This window comes from Impatiens glandulifera, chromosome 1 (assembly GCF_907164915.1).
Source record: "Impatiens glandulifera chromosome 1, dImpGla2.1, whole genome shotgun sequence".
Lineage (NCBI taxonomy): Eukaryota > Viridiplantae > Streptophyta > Magnoliopsida > Ericales > Balsaminaceae > Impatiens > Impatiens glandulifera.
The window spans coordinates 135,084,566-135,111,872 of record NC_061862.1 but is presented as its reverse complement, the minus strand read 5'-3'; the positions used below and the strand labels follow the sequence as shown (position 1 = coordinate 135,111,872).

The 27,307-nt window shown below is 30.7% G+C and overlaps 1 protein-coding gene and 4 non-coding genes across 5 annotated transcripts; all 5 read right to left on the bottom strand.

The window, feature by feature from the left end:
• Nucleotides 1–1,143: 1,143 nt before the first annotated feature.
• TRNAS-UGA lies at nt 1,144–1,225 on the bottom strand. The gene has a single exon. It is a non-coding gene; the product is annotated as a tRNA-Ser (tRNA).
• Nucleotides 1,226–5,720: 4,495 nt separating this feature from the next.
• Nucleotides 5,721–8,705, bottom strand: LOC124919848. Its single transcript, XM_047460203.1, has 3 exons — nt 8,047–8,705; nt 6,697–6,969; nt 5,721–6,309 (listed from the first exon to the last, which is right to left on the bottom strand). The coding sequence occupies exons 1-3, from the start codon at nt 8,635–8,637 to the stop codon at nt 6,022–6,024; spliced, it is 1,152 nt and encodes a 383-aa protein (XP_047316159.1). The 5' UTR covers nt 8,638–8,705; the 3' UTR covers nt 5,721–6,021.
• A 4,414-nt stretch (nt 8,706–13,119) lies between these two features.
• Nucleotides 13,120–13,192, bottom strand: TRNAK-CUU. The gene has a single exon. It is a non-coding gene; the product is annotated as a tRNA-Lys (tRNA).
• Nucleotides 13,193–13,463: 271 nt separating this feature from the next.
• Nucleotides 13,464–13,536, bottom strand: TRNAK-CUU. The gene has a single exon. It is a non-coding gene; the product is annotated as a tRNA-Lys (tRNA).
• Nucleotides 13,537–13,637: 101 nt separating this feature from the next.
• TRNAK-CUU lies at nt 13,638–13,710 on the bottom strand. Its single transcript has one exon. It is a non-coding gene; the product is annotated as a tRNA-Lys (tRNA).
• Nucleotides 13,711–27,307: the final 13,597 nt, after the last annotated feature.

Sequence of the window (27,307 nt, the reverse complement as noted above, 5' to 3'; positions counted from 1 at the left end):
CACGAGAGGAAAGTAAGACATGTGGTCGATAATTTCTGGATCGCACAAACCGCCCTTAAAAATGGGATATATTTTTAGACGAGACGAAAAAAACGCGTTCGCATATATTTATAGATCGCATAATTGGGCCTAGTGAGCCTAATATCAAACAATTATGATTTTATTTTATTTTATTACATCGCGAGCCCATGCCCTGATAAAACTCATATGGATGAATTTAATTGTAGAAATTTCTCTCGTGACAATGAAGAGAATGGAACTTGCAAAAACAAGGTATCATAGATGCACATTAAACTTTAACGGGAAATTTGGTTATGAGATCACTGAGGGAAGACATAGACATGCCATAAACATTAGAGAAAGAAGTTGTACATGTAAATTTTGGAAAATCACATGTATACTTTATTTTATTTTCTTTCTAATATTTTTAGTATAACTAGAAAAATTAAACAATTAAGGGGAAGATAATTCTGAAACCCCAATGTGACGGATTGCCTTTGATCCAACACCCAATTTTTAAGGAAAATGGTAGGAAAAAGATTAACAAAATGAGAGGTATTGAGGAAATAAAAGAAAACGGACTTAAAGGGAGAGCTGATCTAATCATAGTATGTAGTAAATGCGGTCAAGAAGGACATAATAAAAAAAGTTGTAAAGAAACTTATAATCGATGGAATTGCTTCTTAACCGTCAATAAGAGGTATATGTTTCTTTTCTTTCGAATATTTTTGATATTATTATTATTTAACACATTATCCTCCACATTCGATTAATACATTTTCTTGAGTCACCATGAGTGAAGGTCTAACACTTAGTACAAGTGAACCTCGAGCAAACACATCATATTTCAAGACTTCCTTAATAACTCGGATATACCAACAACGGATTAAATTTAGGCAAAACTAAATCAAAGGTTTGGACTTACTCCTCACAGATAATTATTAAAAAATAAAAAAATAATAACAAAGTTCAAATTTATTAGGGCAAATCCCAACAAATTTAAATTTATCACCTTAGCCACTCAAACATATGCAAGAGCAATAGAGTTCGAACCTCGACAAGGAAAGCACACCAAATTTCAAATTTGTCTCATTAACCACTCGAGATATCCTCGTACACAATAATACAAAATATAAAATAAAACGTCGACAGCAGGGTTCGAACCTGCGCGGGCAAAGCCCAACAGATTTCAAGTCTATCTCCTTAACCACTCGGACATATCGACAATATTGACAAATTAGGTGAACCGAAGTCAACAGTTTGAACTTACTAATTGTAAAAAAAATTATACAAATAAATGTTGAACTTTCACCGACCATGCATAATCAATTTCAAGTAAGTATTCTACTCTCTTTAATCACTCATACATATACACGCCATTTTAAAATTAAGTAGACCACATCAATGGTTTGAACTTATCACTGGTAGACAATTATATAAGAAAAATAATATATCAATAGTGAGGTTCAAACCTATAATGGTTTATCACATAAAATCATTACACAACGAATTAGACAAAAACATATAAATCACAATCATTGGGTTTAAGTAGAAAAAATGTTGAGTGAAGAACTCGAATAACACTTGCAAAAAATAAGAAAATTACTTTAAAAAATCTAGAGACATAATGAGATGGATGAAGAAGATATATTAAAAGAGTTAAAATGATAGAGTGAGAGAAATTGAGAGAGGGATGACGTGACATCCGTCATTGACTGGAAAAAAGAAAAAGTGTGAGGAAAGAGAGAAGATAGATAAATTTTAGTATTTTTCAGTCAATCAGATTGTGATACATCATTCCATTTTACATGCTAAAAACTACGCTCATCGAGGGCTCAAACCCTCGACCACAAGGTTAAAAGCTTTGCACTCTATCAACTGAGCTAAACGAGCTAGTTGTATTATCATTATCAAATGTTCAAAAAAAATTATAATTTTTAGTTTCAATCAAAAATAAAATCACTAAAATAACTCTCCCATGGACTTAAACCCTCAAATGCAAGGTTAATCCTTACGCATTTCCATCTAAAATAGACATTTTCACAAGGTTAAGAGCTTTGCGCTCTACCAACTGAGTTAGACGAGTTAGTTGTGTTATCATTATCAAATGTTCAAAAAAGAAAGAAAAATTTATAAATTTTAATTTCAATCGAAAAGAAAATCACTAAAATAACTCCCCCAGGGTCTTAAACCCTCAAACACAATGTTAATCTTTACGCATTTCTATCTAAGATAGATATGCTAAGTGGTTTTGTGTATTATTTTTTTATGAATCGTGATCAAATTCTAAAAGATAACAAAAAGTTTATTTATCTAGTTTATTGATACTATTAAAACTCTATGTCCAATTATCTAGTTTATTGATACTATTAAAACTCTATGTCCTCCTTGTTCCTTAGAACGTAAATTGTATGTGTACGTGGGTGTAGAGGATGGGTCTGGTCGCGATAACCGATAGGTGTAGAAACTTTTCTTCTTATGATTGTTGGTATAAAGGAAAATTTGAGTTATCTAATTCATATTGTACCCTATCTATATCCAACTCATATTACTGAATAACATGAGTTATGTTATAAGTTGGATAAATTTTATTTGGGTTGAATATGGATGGACTGATACATGTTGAGTTTACCTTGTTTGCTCAGGCTACTAGCCCCAATTCATTTTTTTTAATTAATAAATAAGTTTGACGAAATAAACAATAAAATAATAAAAAGTAGAATCAAAATAATCCTATTCATTTGGGTTGTGAATGTATGATCTTATTATTAGAATCTTTAATCTAAATCCTTAATCCTTAAATCTATATTCTTAATACTCTATGTCGATAAATCGAGATAAACTATAATTGCGGAAACGTACCTAGATCTGGAATGAAGAACGGTCCATTAAGTCGTTCTTCGTTATTCTCTTCTTCTTGATCTTCTCTAGATCTTGGATGTTCTTGTTCTGAATCTGGACCTAAATCGGAATGTGGATCTTCTTGTTCTATATCTGGACCTGGATCGGAATGTCTGATGTGGGTGGGGTTTAAGTCTTCCAACCATTTATCGATAACCTTCTTGAGTGTTCTTGAGAGATGAACAGAAACCTTTTGTTTGATGAGAGAAACAAATCGGTAGGCTATCTATATGGGTTGGGGACCTAGCCCTAATATACCCATTTATTATTCGGCCCATCAACGAAATAATAAATGGTATTTCTGCTTCTACACAAATATGTCCCCATATTTATTATAGATGTCTAAATAAGCCCATAACTTTTATACTTTAATAGATCACTTTAATTGGGCTTTAATCTTTATTATGATAACAACTAATAATATATGTACCCAAATATTGGAAATAATTCCAACACTTATGACCAATTAAACCATCTTCAAGACTTCGAACCAATACCTACTTAAAAACTTTTAAACATTTATTTATGATAAGAGTACCATCTTTGTTCTATTGTGTGCTTCTAACTATAATATAGCGTTTTAGATCAATACATGCATGATTAATAAGCAATTATCATGTTGTGCATAAGGATGAAAATGGTTACCCTTCCCGTCGGGTAGTGAAGTACCCATCCTCATCCCCGAACCCAAATTTCATTTTACTATCTGACCCTGAACCCGAGCAAGTTATATTCCAATAATTTCTGATCATTGTAGAATAAACTCTCCTAACTAGATGAATTGAACTCACTAAAAGTACTCCGAGCATTCTAGTATTTTGAGTCTAACACATTTTTTTAGAGAAGAAAGTAAAATGTTTGATAGGATGATGAAAGAATTATAATTATTGATTTCATTTTTATATATATCTCAAACCACTTATTGAAAAAAAAAAATAAAAGAAAAGTTGAAAGAGATCATGAACATACAAGAAGAGAATTATCTTTAAAGTACTTAAACATCTCAATAATCTCGGAGCAAGTTATATTCTAATAATTTCCGAACATTGTAGAATAAACTCTCCTAGATGAATTGAACTCACCAAAAGTACTCTCGAGTCTAACACTTTCTTTTAGAGAAGAAAATAAAATGTTTGATAGGATGATGAAAGAACTTCATTTTGAGAGAAAGTGAGAGATGAGGATTTTACTCAACTCTTTGACTATTCACAATCAATATAAAAAAATTAACAACAATTATGATTCTAGTTAATATACTCTCAAGGTTAGACAAACAAAAAATTAAATTTTGTAATATATTTGAACCGATATGCATGACATGACATTAACATGAAGACAAAAGTTTCAGTCACCCAACAAAATTTGAAAACATGTCAAATCATAAGTAATGATTATGTTGAGGTCACACATCACCCAATGTAACCAAGATTATTAACATTGTTGTTTTTTTTATAAATAAAATAAAAAATAAAATCACTTTTAGTGAAATAGATCTATACTCATTTAATAAAAGGAAGGAGCATCTGAAAATGCTTGGTCAATCATATTATGCCATGGATCACAAAGCAAAATTTTAATTCAAGAGAGGATGCTTGCACAATTGAAAGAGGATGCTTGCACAATTGAAAATGGGTGTGATACTTCATTTTAAATTTATCCAGTTAAAAATATGTCTATCATTATTGGAGACAATCCTACAAATAGTTAATAGTTGGAAGCTAGACATTTTTTATATATTTAATTATAATTTTTATCTAATTGTGTGTTTGTGTATAGATTTTTATTATAATTTTAATATTTATAAATATGTATTATTTAATATCTAGAATTTTATTTAGTTCATATATATTTTTTAGATGTTATTTTTTATTATTTATAAATTAGTGTTCTATTTATAACTCTTTATTTAATTTAATGATAATTAATTTATTATATAAAAAAATAACATTTCAACTGCATAAGAATTCTCTTACTTTTTCATAGTTTTATTGTAATCATTATTACATTAAAAATCTAGTAACGATAATATATTAGAATTTATAAAATTATTTGTATATCTTTCTCAAAAATGATTTATTTATAAAATCTTGTAATTATATTAGTTATTTTTAAATTAATTTATTAAAAATTAATTCTTTTATTTTTTAATATCATATAATTATTTTTTCTCTTTTTATTCTATATATAAATATTTATATATTTTTATGAATAGAACTTGTTTTTTTACTAAATTATAAATGAGAAATTTATTACTAAATCATTGCATACATTTTCAAAATACTTAAACAAATATGTGTAAGTTTGTAAATATAATTTAAAAATAATAGTGTATAAATTCTTTAAATTTTTATTATATTTATATATTTTTTAATATAATATTTAAAATTATTTATTAATTTATTATTTAAAAAATATATAAATATAATGAAAATTTAAAGAATTTATTTATTAATTTATAATTTTAGAAAAAATAATATTAAAAAATAATATATATTACACAAAATGCCTATTATAAATTGACAAAAAAAAATTAAAATTATATAATTTATAAACAATCTATTATTTTAATGATATATCTAAATATATATATTTCAATTTTTTTAATTACATAAATAAATAAACTTAAATTTGTTACATAATATATTATTTAAATAAAATATTTAATAAAAAAATTTGAAGATATAAATATATACATATATATATATAATATAAATACTCTTTTATTTATATGCAAGGGTTGGTTCTATATATTAACTCAATAAAATAAATAAATAAATGCAAAACATTATAACCAGTATTATTTAAAAAAGAAAAAGAAAGAGAGTATCTCAAAACACTGACATATGCTTGAATATGGACATAACATAATCTCCAATATGCCCATTGCAAAATGTTGCACTTATCCTTATTTTGCTCTACAAACAACCATAAAATCAAAAGCACAACAAAATCAGAGGTTATGAAAGACATTTTCCCTGAATCAGCTGACATTCACTCTTACATTGCAACCGCCCTTAAGCCCGGTTACTTTGATGACTCCGGCCGAAGAAAAAGAAGAAAAAACTATTGCAATATGTGTTTGGTAAGTAAGTTAAGTGTCTTCTTATGAATTTTAAGCGGTTATGAACTACTACTGCTATTACTACTACCACTTTTATCGAGCTTTTCAATTTCTTCAAGGTGCCTTTGTTCAGCCTCTCGAAGCTCCCTAGCTGCATCTTCTTTATCCTCCATTTCATCGCGATCTTCAAACTCTTTAACCGCGTTCAATGCTTTCAGAACAGGATCCCGAAGCTCTCCTATCAACCCCCCACCAATTCTGTACTCTTCCTCGTCCCCAATAAGGAATAAACGTTGGTCTGGTCCAGACGACATTGGGATGTCAACCGCCAGCAATTTCATATCGTACTGCAAAAATGAATATTGGCAACAAGAATTATGCAAAGAAAAAATTTCCCACTCATGAAAGGAAGAAAATAAGAACTCATTGTTTGTAGTGATAACTTATTAATACAAACTTTTAGAAGAAAAAAGACTAATGGGAAAGTTCAGGACGATTAGTAGATGATTCGTGTTTAATGTGAAAAGGTGAAAGGGAAACTATAGAACATCTCATATGCCTTATACTGTTGAAATCTGGATCAATCTGAATAAATGTATGAAGATTAATATAATGCTCCTAAGGAATGGATGATTCTGAGAACTAAGGGTAAGAGTTTCTTTTGAAACCTATAGTTTTCTTCGCTAATTGTAATAAAAGGATTTTTGCTTTCTTGAAAAATAAATGATACGAACCTCGCCCTTTTTGTTCTTGACTTCAACGCTTACAAGGCCTTTTCTCTCAGAGCCTCGTATTGGGAAAATAAGAAAACAACGCTTGCCCCTTAAACCGGGGTTGAACTTCTTAAGCGTTAACCCTCCTCCAGACATCACGTACGCTCTCACATCTGTTCCTGTGAGTGGAGCACCCATTACCTCCAAAATTCCAGCATTTGTATTCAGTCTTCTCATGGCCATTCTATAAACTTTGTCTGGGTTGATTGTGAACCTTGAACGAAAATATAACCCCTTCAAATAACAAACAAACAAAACCTCAGTAAACAACACTTGGAACATATCATTCTCCCATCAAATCATAAACTAAAACATCTTCTTTTTTTCGTTCTTTACTAAGGCCTTGATTGATCTAGGCTTATTTGAATAACCAAGATTATTTCCAAATAATCTTGTTTGATGAATGTTATTGAAAATAGGGTTACCTGAGGTTATTGGATAAAAAGACATTTAAGGGTATACATATTACATATATAATGCTTTCATTTTAAAATGTAGGGTATTTTGGTAATGATTCAAATGATGCAATTGATTGATGAGCAGATTGTTGATTGGATAGTGGTAACATACATCAAACAACTCATCTAAGGCTATTGTTGGTCATTCTACCCAAATATTCAAATAATTGAATCTATCACCAAACAAGATTATTTAAAAATAATCCAAAAAATTAAACAAGCTCTTGATTTATTTCTATAAGCATAGTAGCCTAGAACACCATAGCACGAGAGTTGAAAAAGCACTCATCTCAAAGATAGGTGAACTAGCAAAAAAATAACAACAGTTTGCTCCTAGAAATATTGATTAGCAATCAAATCTCATGTAGATTTCATCTTTACAAAGATGATTGAATCGTGATCATAACCACTGCAGATAGGATAGGTTTAAAAGCAAAGATATGACAGGCAAGGCAATTCTTAATAGGCAAGCAGTGAATGCAAATGGGATACTCAGTTAGTTTTCTTGTCATTGTAAGTAGTGGTAGTAGAAGAAGAAGAAGAAAACCAACTTCATTTCATTTACTCTCAAGAAATTTGATAAGCCCAAAATCATCCATCAGGCAAATCTTCTAACAAACATTTGCTATTAAGATCTTAAGAAAATCTCTTTTTACATTCAATTCTAGCCATCTAAGAACAAAAAAAAAACGAATGCATCAATCATAATAATGATACAATGAAGTATAATATCTTCTTCTTCAGCCAGTTATATCTCAGATGTCATTTCAATTCAATATGCTTTAAATCTTCCAGAATCAAAGATCAAACCAAGTATAAAACATAAAAACCAATATTAAAGTGAAGAACTCACAGTAAATGCGACAATAGCAGTGGAGAGGGCAAGGAACCCATACTTGGCCAAGCCTTCAGATAATCCAATAAAAGTACTGGCAATCCCAAACAGTAATTTCCATAGAAGAATGCAAACCATAAGACCACCAGCACCTAGAATCACTAAATTGTTCCTCCTCCAAAAAGCCTCAATTTGCAGCCCAACCGCTTCCTTATACCTCGAGACAGTATCTTTTACTGCCGCCTTCGGATTTTTCACCATCTTCTTAGCAAAGTTCCGACCACCCATCTCTGAACTCTTCAAACAGAAATGCCTAAAACCTAAAAAATTCCTTTCTGGAAATGGAGTACCGTTTGGGACCAATCTTCTCGTTGGTATCTGCAGGATCTTCGATATTCCTGATGGGTTTTGGAGAAATCTTGAGATTGGCGTCGATGATGATGAGAAATCGGTTCTGGGATGCCATGGAAGTGGACTTGGGCTTGGATGATGAGAGAGAAGCTGTGAGATTCCACCACCGGCAACTGGATTTCCGGCATGCGTTTGATTTGAGGTAACGCGGTGGTGGAGAAATCTGATGAACAATTTCGTGGATGAAGATTTTGACATTTCTGCTCTTTGATTAGATTCACGAATTCACAGACTCAAAGAAGTGGCTTGACTTGTAAGCCTTGTTTTTACTTAACCAAACAAACAAACATGAAATTAGTACTGAAAAATAATAGCTCCTAAACATTTTTCAAAAGTGTGAAAAGACCCTTTAATAATTTTTGAAGCAAAATTTCATTATACTTTTGATTTGAAAAATTGATTTGAAAAATTGGAAATTTTAAATTTCGTATTCTTGAGCTTTTAAGCTTAAATTTTGATTCAAATAATTGTTTATCATATTTGTAAACATGTTAGGATTATTTCCAAATCATAAACAATCATCCCGATCATGTTTAATCCAACTGGATATTTTAAAAAAATGAGTTTGAATTTCAGTTTTAAAAATTGTTATAGAGAGCTTGATTGATGTTCTTATTTTGGTCATGTTCGATTGTAAACATTATTTCAAAGCTGTTGAAACAAAAATTAGGCCATGAGATGGCTACATAAAATTTCTTAAATTTTGCCTTAAAAACAATTTTGGAAAATTAATCGTTGTAGAGTTTGATTATCATGTTTATGGTTAGGGGTTATGATCCCTACATCTATATGAGTTGTTAGCAACTTACATGCATGCATGATCTATATCAAAAGATACAAACCTGCAATCTTCATACCAAATGAAGAACACTTATTCCTCTTGGACTGAGTCTTGTAGGACCGAGAAGCAGGACTGAGAATCATCGGTCTTGACCGAAGTCAAGGACCGAGAAAGTTGTCCTAGGACCGAGACCAAGGACATATGTTCTTGAGTTAGGACCGAGTACTAGGACCGGTGTTCTTAAGCAAGGACCGAGAAATCCGACCGATGATTCTCACTTAGGACTGAGAGGTCTAACCTAGGACCGAGACTCCTAGGTCCCATGACCGAGAAATCTAGATTTGGGACCGAGACTCCCAAACCTAGGACCAAACAATTTAAGTTACGGACCGAGCCTCCCGAACCCTAAGACCGAACCCTCTACTCCTCTAACCGAGTGTACCGAGCCCCGATCTAGGGCACCTTCAGTCTAAAGCGAGCCCATCCGGTCCCAAACCGGTAAAAACGGACCTAGACCCTAGGACTCCGATCCTAAGGCCTGTTTGGTTCCACTTTTAAAAATCCAAAATTATTTTAGTAATTTTGGGAACACCAATCCATTTTCAAATAATCATGAAAGGTCAGAAAATGATTTTTAGATATTTTCCAAACAAATATTTTGACTAAGGCCCTATTTGGAATTTATTTTTAAATTATAATATTTTTCTGATATTTTTCAGGGTTTTTACTCAATCTTAAATAAATGCAATCACATGTATGCACTTTTAAATAATTTTGTATAATTATTTACGTAATTTAAACTTATTCTTGTTTAGGACCCCTAAACTACTAATTAAAGGAAATAAATGTTATAAATACATCTTCTGATAGACAGACTTTTAAAAAATAAAACTGTTTTTAACGGAACATAGCGCGAAAGTTCTTTCCCGAGTGTAACCAAATAACGAACCACTTATGGAAACTCTGGTATAGAGTACGTTTATACACATACATTTTACTGATTTTTCTAAAATTATTTGGCGACTCTGTTTTTAAATAAATAATTTTTTTTATTAAATTAAATATGTTTCATTAATTTAAACTGGATTTCAATCAAGTTATCATTTGATTATATAACAAATCCTTATATTATTAAAGTTTGAATAAAATTAATTATTTTTATATAATTAATTTCAAAAGCAAGTCAGGTACTGTCAAAATTTTAAAAATAATTTTTTATTTTAAAAAAATGTCTGGCATACAAACAAATGTTGAAACGCGTCGAATCTCGAGAGACCCGAATTCCCATATTGTCACGTGCTAAGCTACCGAATCAAGGACGTTCTCGGGGTTAAACCCTTGTTGTCTTGTTAGTGTTATGCTATTTGTGTTTTTTTTTTTTTTCTCTTTTGTTTTCTTTGTCAATTTTTGGATTTTGTTTAAATCATTCTCTATGAATGAAATGAAATTCCTAAAAAAATTATAATCATAATTACAGTTATCAATTGTATTCAAATTCAAAAATTTAATAATGTGTGCCATTTTTTTTGTTTTGGTTTTAAAATGAATTCAAATTCAATCATGTTACACATCAATTAATATTGATGAGTCTAAATCATTTTTTTTTAAAATGAGGGGATTATATGTTTTATTTAATTTGAAACACTTTAAACTTATTTAAATTGTGTACTCATCTATTACCCCCATTACACAATTCAATATAATTTGATTAGAATTTAATTTTAACGATTATAGGTAACAATATATTGTTGTCCTTTTTAAATTTGTATAATAGTGATATATTTTTCATAATTTGAGAATTATGTATTTTTTTTATATGAATTTAACAATTTCTTTTTGTTTTACCAGTATCTTTAAATCAGTTTTTGTTTTACCTGCAAATTTAAATCGATTGTTTTTTAATGATTTCTCACTTTCATAATAATATTTTCTAATACTTTATAAAAAAAAAAATCTAACATTGACAATATATATATATATATATATATCTTATTATATCGATAATAATATTAAGTCTTGTTTGTTCTCTACAAGATAGATTGGTTAGCTTAGCTAGTATTATTTAAGCTCTACCACATGAGTTGGAGATGAACTAACTATTACTATGTAATTTCATGTATAATTTTTAGTTTCGATCCAATAGAAAATCATAAAATAACACTTATTGCTTTGAGCTCTACCAACTAAACTATAAACTTAAAATAATAATAAAAATGATTAGGAGTGTCTAATATAAAACCACAAAAATAACCACATATATTTACCTTATTATTATTGAGCACAATTAGATTAAGAGTCTTGCTCTATACCAACTTAGTTATTTAAGCTCTGCCTAACAATTATTATTGTGTAATTTCTTATAATTTTATAGTTTAGTTTAATTTCTAATAGCCCAATCAAATATTAAAAAGGAAAACAAACAAATATATATAAATTTTAGTTTAGGTAGAATATAAAATCACAAAAATCATACCAAAGATCGCATCTACACCTCAATCACAAGGTTAAGATAAGAGAGCTAGACCTTATAACTATAATTATTTAATTTCTTATCATTATAATTATTTTAGTTTAATAGCAATAGCAATCAAATATTCAGAAAGATTCATGTATAACTTTTAGTTTCGGTCCAATAGAAAAACCACAAAAATAACATCACCAAAAAGTCTCAAACCAGTCTTGTCCAGAACCAACAGAGCTAAACATGCTAATTTTTGTTATGTATTTTTTTTTATAAGTGGCACAGTCACAAGTTGACAATAATAAAATAAAAAATATATAATTTTTAGTTCAAAAAGAAATTCACTAAAAAGATGCCTCCAAGGGTTTAAACCCTCAACCAAAACAAAAATCAGACATCGATGTTATGTAATTTTCTATAATTCGAATTGTATTAATTTAGATGATGTGGTACTGTCACTTTATTAAAATAATAAAAATAAACAAATATGTATAAGTTGTAGTTGATGGAAACAAAAAACACAAAACACCCTGCTAAACGCACAAATCTTCAACCACAATGTAATTGAAATATTGTAATCAAATGTTTGAAATAAACAAATAATTTTTAATTCCAATAGAAAATAATATCAAAAAATGAAATGGAGATAACCTTAAACCAGAAGATTAGATAGAGCCTAATTATTGTGATGTAGATCACAAAGGTTAAAGGTTCTTATTTTTAGTTACAATAAAAAATTTACGTTCACAGAGAGGCCCGGACCTTGACCACAAGATTAAGAGTCTTGCGCTCTACCAACTAAGTTAGATAGGCTAATTGCTGTGAAAACTATAAACACACTCTCCGAGGCAAACAAACCCTTTATCAAAAGGTAAAAAATAACATGCATAATTTTTAGTTCCAATAAAAAGTGAACGCCCACCGAGTGGCGCGAACCCTAGAGCACAAGGTTAAGAGTCTTGCACGCTCTACCAACAGAGCTAGACGGGCTAATTACTGTGGAAACTATAACCACAATCTCCGAGGCACATAAATCAATTACCACGTACAAATAACATTAATATTTTTTAGTTCCAATAAAAAGTGAACACCCAAAAAGGGGTTCAAACCCTAGACCACAAGGTTAAGAGCCTTGCATTCCACAAATTGAGCTAGACAGGATAGCTATTTTGAAAACTATAAACACTATCTCTGAGGCACATAAATCATTTACCAAAAGGTAAAAAATAACATTCATAATTTTTAGTTCCAATAAAAAAGTGAACGCCCACCGAGGGGCTCGAACCCTCGACCAAAAAGTTAAGAACCTTGTGCTCTACCAAATGAGCTAAACACGTTAATATTTGTAATAATTATAAACACAATCTTTGGCGCGCATGAATCATTACCACAAGGTAAAAAATAACATTCATAATTTTTAGTTCCAATAAAAAGTGAACGCCCACCGAGGGGCTCGAACCCTCGACCACAAGGTTAAGAGCCTTGCGCTCTACCAACTGAGCTAGACGGGCTAGTTGTTGTGTAAATTATAAACACAATCTCAGAGGCACATAAATCATTTACCACAAGGTAAAAAATAACATTAGTAATTTTTAGTTCCAATAAAAAGTGAACGCCCAAGAAGAGGCTCAAACCCTCGACTACAAGGTTAAGAGCATTACGCTCTACCAACTGAGCTAGATAGGCTAATTATTGTGGAAACTATAATCTCCGAGGCACATAAATCATTTACCACAAGATAAAAAATAACATTCATAATTTATAGTTCCAATAAAAAGTGAACACCCACCGAAGGGCTTGAACCCTTGATCACAAGGTTAAGAGCCTTACGCTCTACCAACTGAGCTAGACGGACTAATTGCCATGGAAACTATAAACACACTCTACGAGGCACACAAACCCTTTACCACAAGGTAAAAATAACATGCATAATTTTTAGTCCCAATAAAAAGTGAACGCCTACCAAGGGGCTCAAACCCTCGACCACAAGGTTAAGAGCCTTGCGCTCTACAAACTAAGCTAGACGGGCTAATTACTATGGAAACTTTAAACACACTCTCCGAGGCACACAAATCCTTTAACCCAAGGTAAAAAATAATATGCATAATTTTTAGTTCCAATAAAAAGTGAACGCTCAGCAAGGGTATGTACCCTCGACCACAAGGTTAAGAGGCTTGTGCTCTACCAACTGAGCTAGATGGCTTATTCCTATGAAAACTATAAAAAAAAATGACACCCTTCGAAACGCACAAACCCTCAACCACAAGATAGTTGCAATAGCGTAATCAAATGTTAATAAACATGCATAATTTTTAGTTCCAATAGAAAATAATATCACAAAAATGAAGTGGAGAGAGCCTTAAACCTGTTAAAGGGTCTTATTTTTAGTTGCAATAGAATCTAAAACCACTAAAACTTACGCCCAAGGGGCTCGACAGTTCTTGACCACAAGGTTAAAAGCCTTGCGCTGTACTCAAAGATGTCATGATGTGTTTTATACGCCACTTTGGTTACCTTAGAAGACATAGTAATGTATGTTGGGTTTCAAATGTCTGTTTTTAAGTAATCTCAATTATAATGATAATTATCACAACATAAACATTTTTTCTTAATAAGGTAGTAGGGCGAGGGAGCTCAATTTAGTATACTTATGGATGAAGGTTTATAAGGGATTTGAATTATCTGCCGACTCATTCACTCAAACATTTAATAGAATGATCATAACCCGTTTATTGTCTATTGTGCCTGTGTGAATGATGCTGGAGATAGTTTTCATTCCTCAACTTCCATACTTGGTCTGAAGGGATCTCCCTCGATCTCAACGAACAAAAAATATTTTTACATCAAAACTACTTAATTTGAATTCTTAACCTGGACACCTTTTGTCTTAGTGCTTGTCTGCCAAGTGAAAAAAAAAGGTTTGGTTTGTTTCGATGCATTGGTTTCTGAATCCTTATGTTTGGTTTCTAGAAACTTAATTTTATTATTTTCTAATGCCGGTGTCTTCACCTTTTTCTTAGTTTGATTACATTATTATGTAATTTTTATTCTTAACTTATATGAAATATGACTTCATTTTCCAAATTTGAATTGTAATTTTTCTTCTTTCTTTTTTGATTTTTTTTAGTCTGAGGACTCTTTAGGTTATTTAATGTACATTGCAAAAATATTTTATTTTTCTCAATGGATGTGAGTTAAAACTATTCAAAGATTTAGTTCACCTTAAATTTATATAATACCATACTAATTAAGCCATTAAGTGGTAAAATTAGATTTGTTAATTTGATGTCACAAATACAAATTAAGCATTAATTGGAATGAAGCTATAGTGTATGATAGATATTGAATTTACAAAAATCAGAATATTAGAGGTGCTACCTAAAATCACTTTATTATTTAGCTTAAATTAAATTAAAAGTTAAGCAAAAAATCTAGTTTAATTCTCTTAAATGTAAAAAATATTATGATATTTTTTTGAATTAATAGTAAACTTACATTTATTTTAGTTATTAGTCTTATATAAATCACTGTCATCTATCTATATATATATAAAGAGAAATTATTGGGGGAGAAAATTTAAAGGAGGGAATGATGTGGCACAATTTGATTAGCCAAAAAAATAACAAAATTTCTCTTTATTCTTTCTCTCCTCAGATTTTATCTTTTTTCTAACTAGTGATGTAGTCACCCATCATTCTCTCTCCTATTCCCTCTCTCAAATTCCCTTCCCCTATCACTCCTCGTATATAAATGTAAAATATGATGCTTAATTTTTAAATTGTCTGGATTGCCGGGTAGAAAACTGTGGTTAATTTAGATATATATGTGAGAGTAAATTAATATTTGGGTCGAATTGTGGGTTAACCCGCTCATAAATTTAAAACGGTTAAAAATAAAAATAAAAATATTATATATGATTATCATAATCAAGGTTTCTTTAAGTAATTCTACTTTTGTTACAATACAATCTAATGAACTTATTTATTATAAATTTTTTTTTTTAATTAAAAATCAAAACAACCATGTTTGTTATAAAAAGTTCATCAACAAATTTTTATGCAACTTGATTTAAAATTTATCAAAATATTATTTTTTTTATCATAATTTTTACTTTTAAAAGTTTTATCTAATTCAATCACATCTTTTTATATAAAATGAAAACAATTTTTTTCACTTCTATTATACAAAATTTCAAAAATAAACACAAATTTTAAATAAACTAAGGATAACAAACAACAAAATAAATAAAAGATTAGAAAACCATTGCAATTTGTTCATGTAAGCCCATAAACCCTCAATTACCACAATACCCAAAATAAATAACAAGAATACAATTTTTACAGAGCAAACTGTAAAAACAAAAGTAAATAAATAACATGAAAATCCGAGACGATCGATGCACATAATATTACGAAATTGACCAAGGTAGTTCAAACGATAAAAATAGTTCCTAAAAGAGCTGATGTCAATATCTTGATAAAAAAACCATTACGACATCATATAACCACGGAAAAAATTTATTTTGATTTTTCAAGAAAAATAATAGGGTTTTGAATTATAGTTTTCATTTTGCATGTTTTTATTCTTTGATTTGAAATGATATATTAATTCGATTCATGTCCTATAAAATTGATCATGTGGATGAGGGAAGACATTGGCCTTGTAGCACATGACAACTATATATAAAAATAGCATCGAGTTTCATAGAAATAAATGAGGAGTTTGTGCAAGTTTATATAGGCACTAATATCAATATAAGAAAATATATTATTTGTTTTTAATATAGGCAGTTAGCACTAATATCAAGATATATATTATTTGTTTTTAATATAGGCAGTTAAATTACTTTCTATAACTTATTGCAGACATATCAAAATTCAAGGAATTCTTTAAATACATTAATTAGTTAATGATTAGCTTATAAAGTCTCATATAATATAATGTTGTAACACATTGAAGACACACATGCTAATGATCTCTTGGAAGTTGTTTTATAATTCTTAATTTTTTTTTTTTTTATTATTCATCATCTTATGGAGTTGTTTTCTATTCTTAATCTTTTTTCTATTATTCATCATCTGTATGAAGTTGTTTTCTATTCTTAATCCTTCTACTATTATTCATCATCTTTAATATCATACAATAGCTCTAACCCAGTCGCCTGAGAAATCTTAGTGAATCCTCTACGAATTCATCTACAGGTAATATCGGAACATAGTCTTGCTCGGGAACATGAAAAGAAATTTCAAGAAACCCTATCCCATTGACAAGAAAAATAAAGTACACTTCCAAAGTGCAACTACTTCACAACAGTTGTGGAATGAAATCAAAGCTATGTATGATGGTGATAATGTACCTACACAATACAAACTGAACAAAGACATCTACACTACAAGGCAAGAGAATTTAGATCTAGAAGAATTATATTCAAAAATCAGATTGTATTGGGATGTTTAACTACATTTGAGTCGACATTCGACATGTTCTTGCGAAAAGACTAACATTGCCAACTATGTTGGATGTAAACTAGAGAAAGAGGTGTTGACTAAGTATGAGAAAAACAATCTCATGTTATTCTTGATGGGCCTCGATGATTCTTATGAAAACATCAAAGACTCAATCCTTGTAATGGATCAATTGCCCACAGTCTACAAAACGTTCAGAATTTCAGATCAAAGACAAAGGGTAACTGATAGGAGAAGAACAACCAGATGTAACACACTACAAGTAACAGAATGAAGGGACATTTGAAAGAGCAGTGTTTCAAACTATTAGGCTACCCTGAATGGTGGACAAATCCAAAGAAGAAGACTGTAATTAATTCTGCTAAAACCCATTCTCGGTTGATGAAGGAGGCACAATTAAAATCAGCAAAGAAGACTACAAGGCCATTCATGATTCAACAACTCATCAAGAATATGTCAGGATCAAATAACAATGAAACTGAAAGCTCAAAAGGAAATACCATGGACTTTGCAGCAGGTAAGTCTCCTAACTCTTATGCTTATAATATTTTTGAGCTTAGTTTGAGCATGAAATTTTTAAATAATGGAAAACATTTATGGCTAATAGACTTGGGAACTAGTAACCATATATATATGCAATAATAAGAAAATGTTAACTGAAACTAGAACAATTAGAAAACACAAAACACTCTTTTCTTTTCTTTTCTTTTCTGATGGATCAAGTATATTGATAGATGAAATTAGAACTTTGAGATTAAATTATAGAATAACTCTAAAAGATGTTTATTTAACTAGTCAATGATGAAAAAATACTATGCATTTTTTCTGAACATGGTTGTGTGTTACATGCCCCTGATTTGAGCTGCAGATTTGAATTGGGAAAACGAATTGGAAATATTTTTTTCTTTTCTACTACAAATATTTCTAATATAGATGAACCATGTAAGAATTCTGAAAATACTTTTCTAGTAGATGAATGCAAGGTGATGCACTAAAGATGTGGTCATCCCTCAAATAAAGTTCTAATAATCATTTAACCGGTATTAGCAAATAAGATGACTCATTGTTCAACCTGCCAATTGCAAATTGCAAAATTTCATAGATTACCATTTCATAATAGTATGTTTTTTTTTCCAAAAAGAACTTTTGATCTTATCCACATAGATATTTGGGACCTTACAAGGAAGAGTCATTAACTAATACACCTTTCATATATGATTATTTACTATCACTGGTAAAAAAAGGACCTTTACCGACGGTTTTTCCCGAGGGTTTTGTAAACCTCTCCTAAATACTCCCGAGAGGAACAAATCTTTCGCTATTAAAAATAGATTCCGAGAGGAGTGTAAAACCTTCGGGTTTGTTAATTATTACCGAAAGTTCTTTGTAGAACTTTCGGTTTTTACCTTCCCAAAAAACCCAAAAAAATTCTAAGTGTTGGGTGTGGGTTATTTGCGAAGGTTTTAGGAAAAACCTTCGGTTTTGAAATCCCTTGGTTTTTGAATTGCGAAGGTTTTTCAAAAAACCTTCGGTTTTGCCTTTTTTTGAATATTTCATTTCCGAAGGTTTTACAAAGAACCTTCGGTTTCAAAAAATCAAATTTTTGAAATTGGTTTTTCCGAAGGTTTTTTAATAAACCCTCGGTTTTGACTAATATCAAAACCGAAAGTTTTATGAAAACCTTCGGCCTCAACCTCTATAAATACAAACCCTAACCCTTCTCTTTTTCATTCGGCTTCTCTCCTTTCTCTCTCTTCCGCCTCCGCCGCCGCCTGCCTCCTCCAAGCCGCGGGTTCTTCTCCTCTCTTCAGGTAATTTGTTTGATTTGGTTTTTTTTTTTTGTTTATTGTAAGATTTAGATTTCTTAAGTTTATATATATATATATATATATTATATATAGATCTAGATTTATGTTAGTTTATGTTATTTTGTTTGATTAATATATATATATATACATATATCTGAAATGCATTTAGGATATGGGTGATTCGACATGGCAGAGACTTCGGCGTACACCGGAGAAACTGCCTCTGTGTTACCAGAATCTGATAGCACAATCAGAAATTGCGGCACGTGAGGAAGAGGTAAGAAAGATGACGCTGGAAATGGAACAAATCCGATTAAGGGATGCGGAAAGAGGTCGTTTGCTTAGTGAAATCAAAGCCGACCGGGCCGAAATGTCTCAGAGATTAGAGAATCTCGAACATGAACTTGTGGTGTTGAGGAGTCGACTGAATCAACCACCCTGTCCTTCCACCCCATCTAATAATTAATTAATTTTTAGATTTATTATGTTTTTATTAGTTTTTCCGTACGAACGATGACAATATTTGTATGTGTTTTGTTTTAATATTCATGAATTATTAGTATAATGTTTGGTTGGTTTGTTTTGGTTTGGTTTGAATATGTTGTTAATTAATTATATGTTGTATCTGTTTACTTTTAATCTTTTAAAAAAAAACAGCCTTGCCAAAACCGAAGGTTCGTTTCAAAACCTTCGGTTTTAACCCTCTTCTAAAAAAATCTAAAGGGTAAAAACCGAAGGTTTATTTGAAAACCTTCGGTTTTGACCCATGTATAAAAATATCTGATAATTTTCTAAGTGTGGTGAAGTGCTAAAACCGAAGGTTTATTTAAAAACCTTCGGTTTTGACCCATGTATAAAAATATCTGATAATTTTCTAAGTGTGGTGAAGTGCTAAAACCGAAGGTTTATTTGAAAACCTTCGGTTTTGACCCATGTATAAAAACATCTGAAAATTTTCTAAGTGTGGGGAAGGGCTAAAACCGAAGGTTTATTTGAAAACCTTCGGTTTTGACCCATGTATAAAAATATCTGATAATTTTCTAAGTGTGGGGAAGTGCTAAAACCGAAGGTTTATTTGAAAACCTTCGGTTTTGACCCATGTATAAAAATATCAGATAATTTTCTAAGTGTGGTGAAGTGCTAAAACCGAAGGTTTATTTGAAAACCTTCGGTTTTGACCCATGTATAAAAATATCTGAAAATTTTCTAAGTGTGGGGAAGGGCTAAAACCGAAGGTTTATTTGAAAACCTTCGGTTTTGACCCATGTATAAAAATATCTGATAATTTTCTAAGTGTGGGGAAGTGCTAAAACTGAAGGTTTATTTGAAAACCTTCGGTTTTGACCCATGTATAAAAATATCAGATAATTTTCTAAGTGTGGTGAAGTGCTAAGACCGAAGGTTTATTTGAAAACCTTCGGTTTTGACCCATGTATAAAAATATCTGAAAATTTTCTAAGTGTGGGGAAGGGCTAAAACCGAAGGTTTATTTGAAAACCTTCGGTTTTGACCCATGTATAAAAATATCTGATAATTTTCTAAGTGTGGGGAAGTGCTAAAACCGAAGGTTTATTTGAAAACCTTCGGTTTTGACCAATGTATAAAAATATCTGATAATTTTCTAAGTGTGGGGAAGTGCTAAAACCGAAGGTTTATTTGAAAACCTTCGGTTTTGACCCATGTATAAAAACATCTGAAAATTTTCTAAGTGTGGGGAAGGGCTAAAACCGAAGGTTTATTTGAAAACCTTCGGTTTTGACCCATGTATAAAAATATCTGAAAATTTTCTAAGTGTGGGGAAGGGCTAAAACCGAAGGTTTATTTGAAAACCTTCGGTTTTGCCCTTAGATTAAAAAGTGTGGGAAGGGTAAAATCCGAAGGTTTTCAAATGAACCTTCGGTTTTGCCCATAGATTAAAAAGCCTAAATTATTTTGTTTTTAACCAAATAATATTAACTACTAACTAGTATAATCTATTGTGCGTTCTATTTTAAAAATTAATATTGTGTTTAATGTTAAAGTGTTTATGGTTGTGTTTGATTATTATATATAGATAAGTGTATTTGAATGTTTATGTTTGATTATCTTATGAATGTGTGTAATGTTTGATCATATGGATTATGCAATATTTGAAGGATATCAAATGTGTTAAATGAATGTTGTTGAAGGTTATTAGAAAATTGATAAGCAAATGAATTTAACAAGTGGTAAAGTGATAATTCCGAAAGTTATTTAATGAACTTTCGGAAATAACTATCAAAAACCGAAAGTTAATAATATAACTTTCGGTTTTACCATTTCCAAGACCGAGAGTGTTATCTAAACCTTTCGGTTTTGATGTCTATTTCCGAAAGTAATGATAAAACTTTCGGAAACATCACTTCTCATTTCTTAAATTATAGTGGTTTTTACCTTCACATATAGACTCCTAACAAATATAATCTATTGTGTGTTGTATTTTAAAAATTAATATTGTGTTTAATCTTAAAATGTTCATGAATGTGTTTGATTATATAGAGTAGTGTATTTGAATGTTTGTGTTTGATTATCTTATGTATTTGTGTAATGTTTGATCATATGTATTGGAAAATATTTTAAGGATATGAAATGAGTTAAATTGATGATGTTCAATGCTATTAGAAAGTGATAAACAAATGAATTTTAAATTTTTCCAAATTGTAAAACCGAAAGTTTATTATAGAACTCTCGGAATTAGTTATCAAAAACGAGAGATTATTTGACATCTCTCGGAAATATGAAATTGAAAACCGAAGGTTTTAGTCTAACCTTCGGGTTTTACATTGATAAAACCGAAAGTTTAAATAAAACCTTCGGTTTTTATATTCATAGAAACCGAGAGTTTAAATAAAACCTTCGGTTTTTACATTGATCAAAAACCGAAAGTTTTATTAAAACCTTCGGTTTTGATCAATGTAAAAACCGAAAGTTTTATTTAAACTTTCGGTAATAATGAAAATAAAAACCCCAGCCGCGCCTTTTCTTCTTTCCTTTTCTTCTTTCCCTTTTCCCTTTTCCCTTTTCCCTTTTCGCTCCCGCTTCTCTCTTCCGCCCCCTTAGCCGAAATCGACGCCGCCGCCCACAATCGACGCCGCTTGATTGAAGACGACGCCGACCAAGGACGCCGCCGACCCAAGACGACGAGCGACAGACGACGACGCCGCCGCCAACGACCGACGCCCTTCCCCTCCTTCAGCCGTTGGTCTTCTCCTCCTTCAGCCGCTCTTCTCCTCCGACCAAAGGTAATCTGTAATATATATATATTTGAATTGAAATGCTGGTTTATTAGAATTAGGATTGTAGTTCAGGTTAGATTTTTAGGTTTGAATTTGTATGAATTTTAGGTATGAATTTTAGGTTAGAATTTGGATTTTTGTTTGATTGAAGACTGATTTTGGTTTGATTGCATTTTGATTTAGATTAGATCTTGTTTAAATTAAGGTTTTGGTTTGATTTTTATTTGTTTTTGGTATGATTTTGGTTAACTTTAGGTTACATTCATGTATTGAATAATGAATTGATTATTATTGTTTGTTTAGGTTAGATTTGAGTTTGTGAATGCATTGATTATTGTTCATTTAGGTTAGATTGGTTTGATGTTTGTTAGATTTAGGTTGGATTGGTTTCACGTTGGTTTGATTTTGGTTGAATTGAAATTTGATTTTGGTTTGATTTAGGTTAGATTGGTTTGATGTTGGTTTGCTTTTGGTTGGATTGAAGTTTGATTTTGGTTTGATTTAGTTTAGATTGGTTTCATTTTTATTTTGATTTTTGGTTTGAGTTAATTTTGTATGAATTGTTGGATTTGGCTTTTGATTCATACTTTATTGTTTGATTAATAGGGTTTATTATTGTTCGATCTACGTACACCGCCCGCTCTTCTTCTTCGTTGCTCTTTTTGTGCAAGGTTAGTTATTGTTGTTTTATTATATGGTTAGGTTAGTAATTTAATGTTTGATTTATGTTAGTTTTAATGTTAGATTTATGTTAGATTTAATGTTAGAATTATGTTAGATTTTAATGTTAGATTTAAGTTTGATTTATGTTTAGGGTTGATTTATGATAGATTTTAATGTGACACTTAAGTTTGATTTATGTTTGGGTTGATTAATTATGTTAGATTATGTTTGAAATGTTGAATTAGATTGAGTTTCAATTAGATTTCATTTTAGGTTGGAATTGATATATGGAATGAATTGTGTATGAATAAAGTTATGTTGGATTATAATTGATTGGTTTGAAATGTGTAAGAATGAAATAATGTTATATTATATGTATGCTAGATTTACGGTGGATTTTTGGTTGGATATGTAGAGATTATGTTAGAAATATGTAATCCTAATTAATTTAGACAAAGTTAAGTAAATAATAATGTGGGTTGTTTTCCATTTTATTAGAAAGATGGAAGTACCCGATAAAAGCTGGATGACCTTACGTCGAGATCATCCAGATTACGAGGAAGGTGTTGACAAATTCCTCGAGTTTGCTGTTAGGAGTACATCCCGACAAAAAGTGAAATGTCCTATGACTACATATTACCGATTGACGCTCAATTGCCAAACTCCTACTACGAAAGTAAAAAATTCATTACTGATATCGGGCTTAAGTATGACAAGATAGACGCATGTAGGAACAACTGTATGCTATTTTGGAAAGACGACATAAATGAAGATTCTTGTAGAGTTTGTGGTCTTTCAAGATGGAAAGTCGACCAAACAAGTGGGACAGTTCGAGAGAAGCAAAATGGGAAATTCATTCCAAAGAAGGTGTTGAGATATTTCCCTCTAATACCAAGACTGCAAAGACTATACATGTCCTCAAAAACGGCTCCAATGATGAGATGGCATAAAGAAGGAAGAGTTGATAGTGATACGTTGAGACATCCCGCTGATTCCTTAACCTGGAAAACGTTCGATGAAAATTATAAAGATTTTGCGTCTGATTCTCGAAACGTAAGACTAGGTTTATCAAGCGATGGGTTTCAACCATTTGCAAATGGAAAAAAGTCATATAGTGTTTGGCCGGTTATTCTGGTTCCTTATAATGTGTCACCCTCTACTTGCATGGATTCTAGCAATTTTATTTTATCTATGTTAATTCCGGGTCCAAAGAGTCCGGGAGAAAGTGCAAAACAGGAGAAGGAAAGGTTAGAATTGAATGCAAGATTAGAGAATTTTGAAATGTTTATGCGGCAATATCAACCGCCCCCTCCCCCCACCAGCTAGTTCTAAGACGTTTCGACTATATGAATTGATTGAATATGTTTAATGGTTTAATGTAAAACTTGTTGTTGGGATGATTGATTGGAGATTTTTGGAATGATGATTTTGTTTTATGAATTGATTGGTTTGGCTGAACAGGTTTAGGTTTCGGTATGCGGTTTCGGTTTAGCACAAATCAGTACGGCTATTTTGTAAATTTTTAAGAGAATAACCGAAAGTTAAATGGAAGCTTTCGGTTTTTCTTTAAAGGGAAAAAGCGAAGGTTAAGCTAATAACTCTCGGTTTTTCTTTAAATGAAAAACCGAAGGTTATGCTAATAACTCTCGGTTTTTCTTTAAAGGAAAAACCGAAGGTTATGCTAATAACTCTCGGTTTTTCTTCAAAGGAAAAACCGAAGGTTATGCTAATAACTCTCGGTTTTTCGTCAAAGGAAAAACCGAAGGTTATGCTAATAACTCTCGGTTTTTCTTCAAAGGAAAAACCGAAGGTTATGCTAATAACTCTCGGTTTTTCTTCAAAGGAAAAACCGAAGGTTATGCTAATAACTCTCGGTTTTTCTTTTGAGGGAAAAACCGAAGGTTATGCTAATAACTCTCGGTTTTTCTCATTGAAGAAAACCCGAGAACTAGAGGACATCTTTCGGTAAATACACAATTATTTTTAACGACGGAGTCAATACCGAGGGATGGCGACAGTCATCTTAACTCTCGGATTTTAGTCTATACCGAAAGTTATGGGCTCAAAACCGAGAGTTTTAACTCTCGGTTTTGACCATTTTTTTACCAGTGTATGTACTTGGACTTTCCTAATAAAAGATTAAATCATTGTTTTTGAAAAGATCCAAAATTTCTTAACACTAGTTGTAAAACAGTATAAAAATGTAAAAATAATTAGAAGTGTCAATAAAATAAAATTTGTTAACTATGTAAACATTTGATTGAAAAAAATGAGAATCGTCCATCAAAAAAAAACTTGGGTTTACATTCCACAACAAAATAGAGTTGTGGAATATAAACACAAACCTCCAACTGACGTGGTAAGAAGCCTATTGGATCATTCAAAACTTCCAATCAAGTTTTGGTCATTTTCGTTACTAACTGCCACTTTCTTAATCAATCTAATGCCAACACAAGTACTTGATTGGAAAACCCCAATTTTTATGTTGAATGGTTCAAATACATATTATAATACGACTAAAAGGTTTTGGATGTTTGTGTTATATGGCTAACACAATACCACAAAAATATTACGTGAATTTCATATATACTAAGAGATCTCAAAATTGATATATAGTTTCCCATTACATTGAAAAGTGTTAATCAAGCCGCCATCCACATATATGAAAAATCTTGTTTTTCATGAAAAATATATATTTGGATATTAATTGTCATGTTGTTAAATCATGTATTAGCTAATTTCATTAAACTCGAAGTACCTACAAAGAAACATGTTACTGGTAATTTTCACAAAAGCTCTCGAATTTCCGCAATTTGAAACTCTGTGTTCAAAATTATTCCTTTAAGACGTTCATCTTTAGGGAGTATCAAGATAAAGAAATATATTATTTGTTTTTAATATATTTCAGTTAACTTACTTTCTATAAGTGATTGCAGGCATATCAAAGTTTAAGAGATTCTGTAAATACATTTATTAGTTCATGACTAGTTTATAAAGGCTTATATAGTATAATGAAACTTTAATTATAAGAACCCTTATAAAACAAGTTCTAACACTTTGGAGACACACGATAATGATCAATCTAAAATCTCTTTTGATTTCTCTATTGGAAGTTGTTTTCTGTTCTTAATCTTTCTTCTATTTTTCATCATTTTTAATATCATACATTCGATTGACTGAGTATATATCAAATTAACAACTAGTATATATCAAATTAACAGCTAACATAATATAATTAGTGTAATTGTTAAATAGGTTTCCAATTTGGGTAGTTTTTATAATTTGAATCTTGAACTTTGAAATTAGCCATATGAGTTTTGGGGCCTCCATCATTATGGAATGAATACCCGTTAGTTTAATTTGATATTTAATTAATTTAAAAATAGGAGGCCCCTTTAAATTTATAATTTCTTGATATATATATATATATATATATATATATATATATATATTTATAACATTTATTAAACTTTAATGTAAAATAACACCTTATTATTTATTTATATATCTATTCTTACTCGAATTCATCAATTTTCTAATCATGTCGTGTTCGTCTTCTTCAAATGAGAATGTTGTAGACGATTGAGAGCAAATTTCTACAAACCTATTCTCTATTGCAGCTTGCTCGTGCATTGATTTTGTCTGTTGGGAAGCTATACAAGGGGAGTTATTCCCGGAAGAAAATATCATTGTATTCTGGCTCGAGTTGTTGATCGTGATTACTAAGTAATCTAACCGCAATATGATTGTTCTTCTCTAATAAGGGTTTACGAGCATATACAGTTATGTTGTTTGTGCTCATCGAGAATGTTGTTTCAATTTGTTACTTATTTGTCAACAAATGTTGTTACCGTATAAAGAAAATCTGGTTGACAACTTCTAAGGGTGTAGGTTTTAACCACACTGATGATATTTTTTTTATAATTCTTTATGAGTATGTCCAAACCATTAATGTCAGTATACTTAATTCTACAACGTTGTCAATATGTTCGAGGGGGTTAAGGAGAGTAGAAGCCATACTTGAAATCTGTTAAATGTCGTCTGTGCAGGTTGGAACCCTTATTTTATGATTTTCTATAATTTTTTACAAAAGTAAGTTCAAACTGTTAAAGTCGGTTCACATGTGTCATCAGTATTGTCGATATGTCTCAGTGGTTAAGGAGACATGCTTTAAATCTGTGAGGCTTTGCCCGTGAAAATTTGAAGGTTATATTTGAGGCTTTAAATCTGCCGCCCTACAAAGGTTAGTTTATTTTTTAGGTTTATGTTATATTTGTTTAATTTAAGGTTATATTAGTTTGATTTTAGGTTATATTAGTTTAATTTTAGTTTGATCGATGATTTTGTAGTTTGATTTTAGGTTTTTTGTTTGATATTAGGTTATTTGTTTGATTTTAGGTTATTTGTTTGATTTTAGGTTATATTTGTTTGATTTT

Bases quoted from the DNA above. Each gene is read 5' to 3' on its own strand.
- LOC124919848 (XM_047460203.1), bottom strand. From the start codon at position 8,637: ATGTCAAAATCTTCATCCACGAAATTGTTCATCAGATTTCTCCACCAC. The intron at 6,970-8,046 runs GTGAGTTCTTCA...TGTTATTTGAAG, and splicing joins CTGCTATTGTCGCATTTACT to GGGTTATATTTTCGTTCAAG. The intron at 6,310-6,696 runs GTTCGTATCATT...TCATTTTTGCAG, and splicing joins TCAAGAACAAAAAGGGCGAG to TACGATATGAAATTGCTGGC.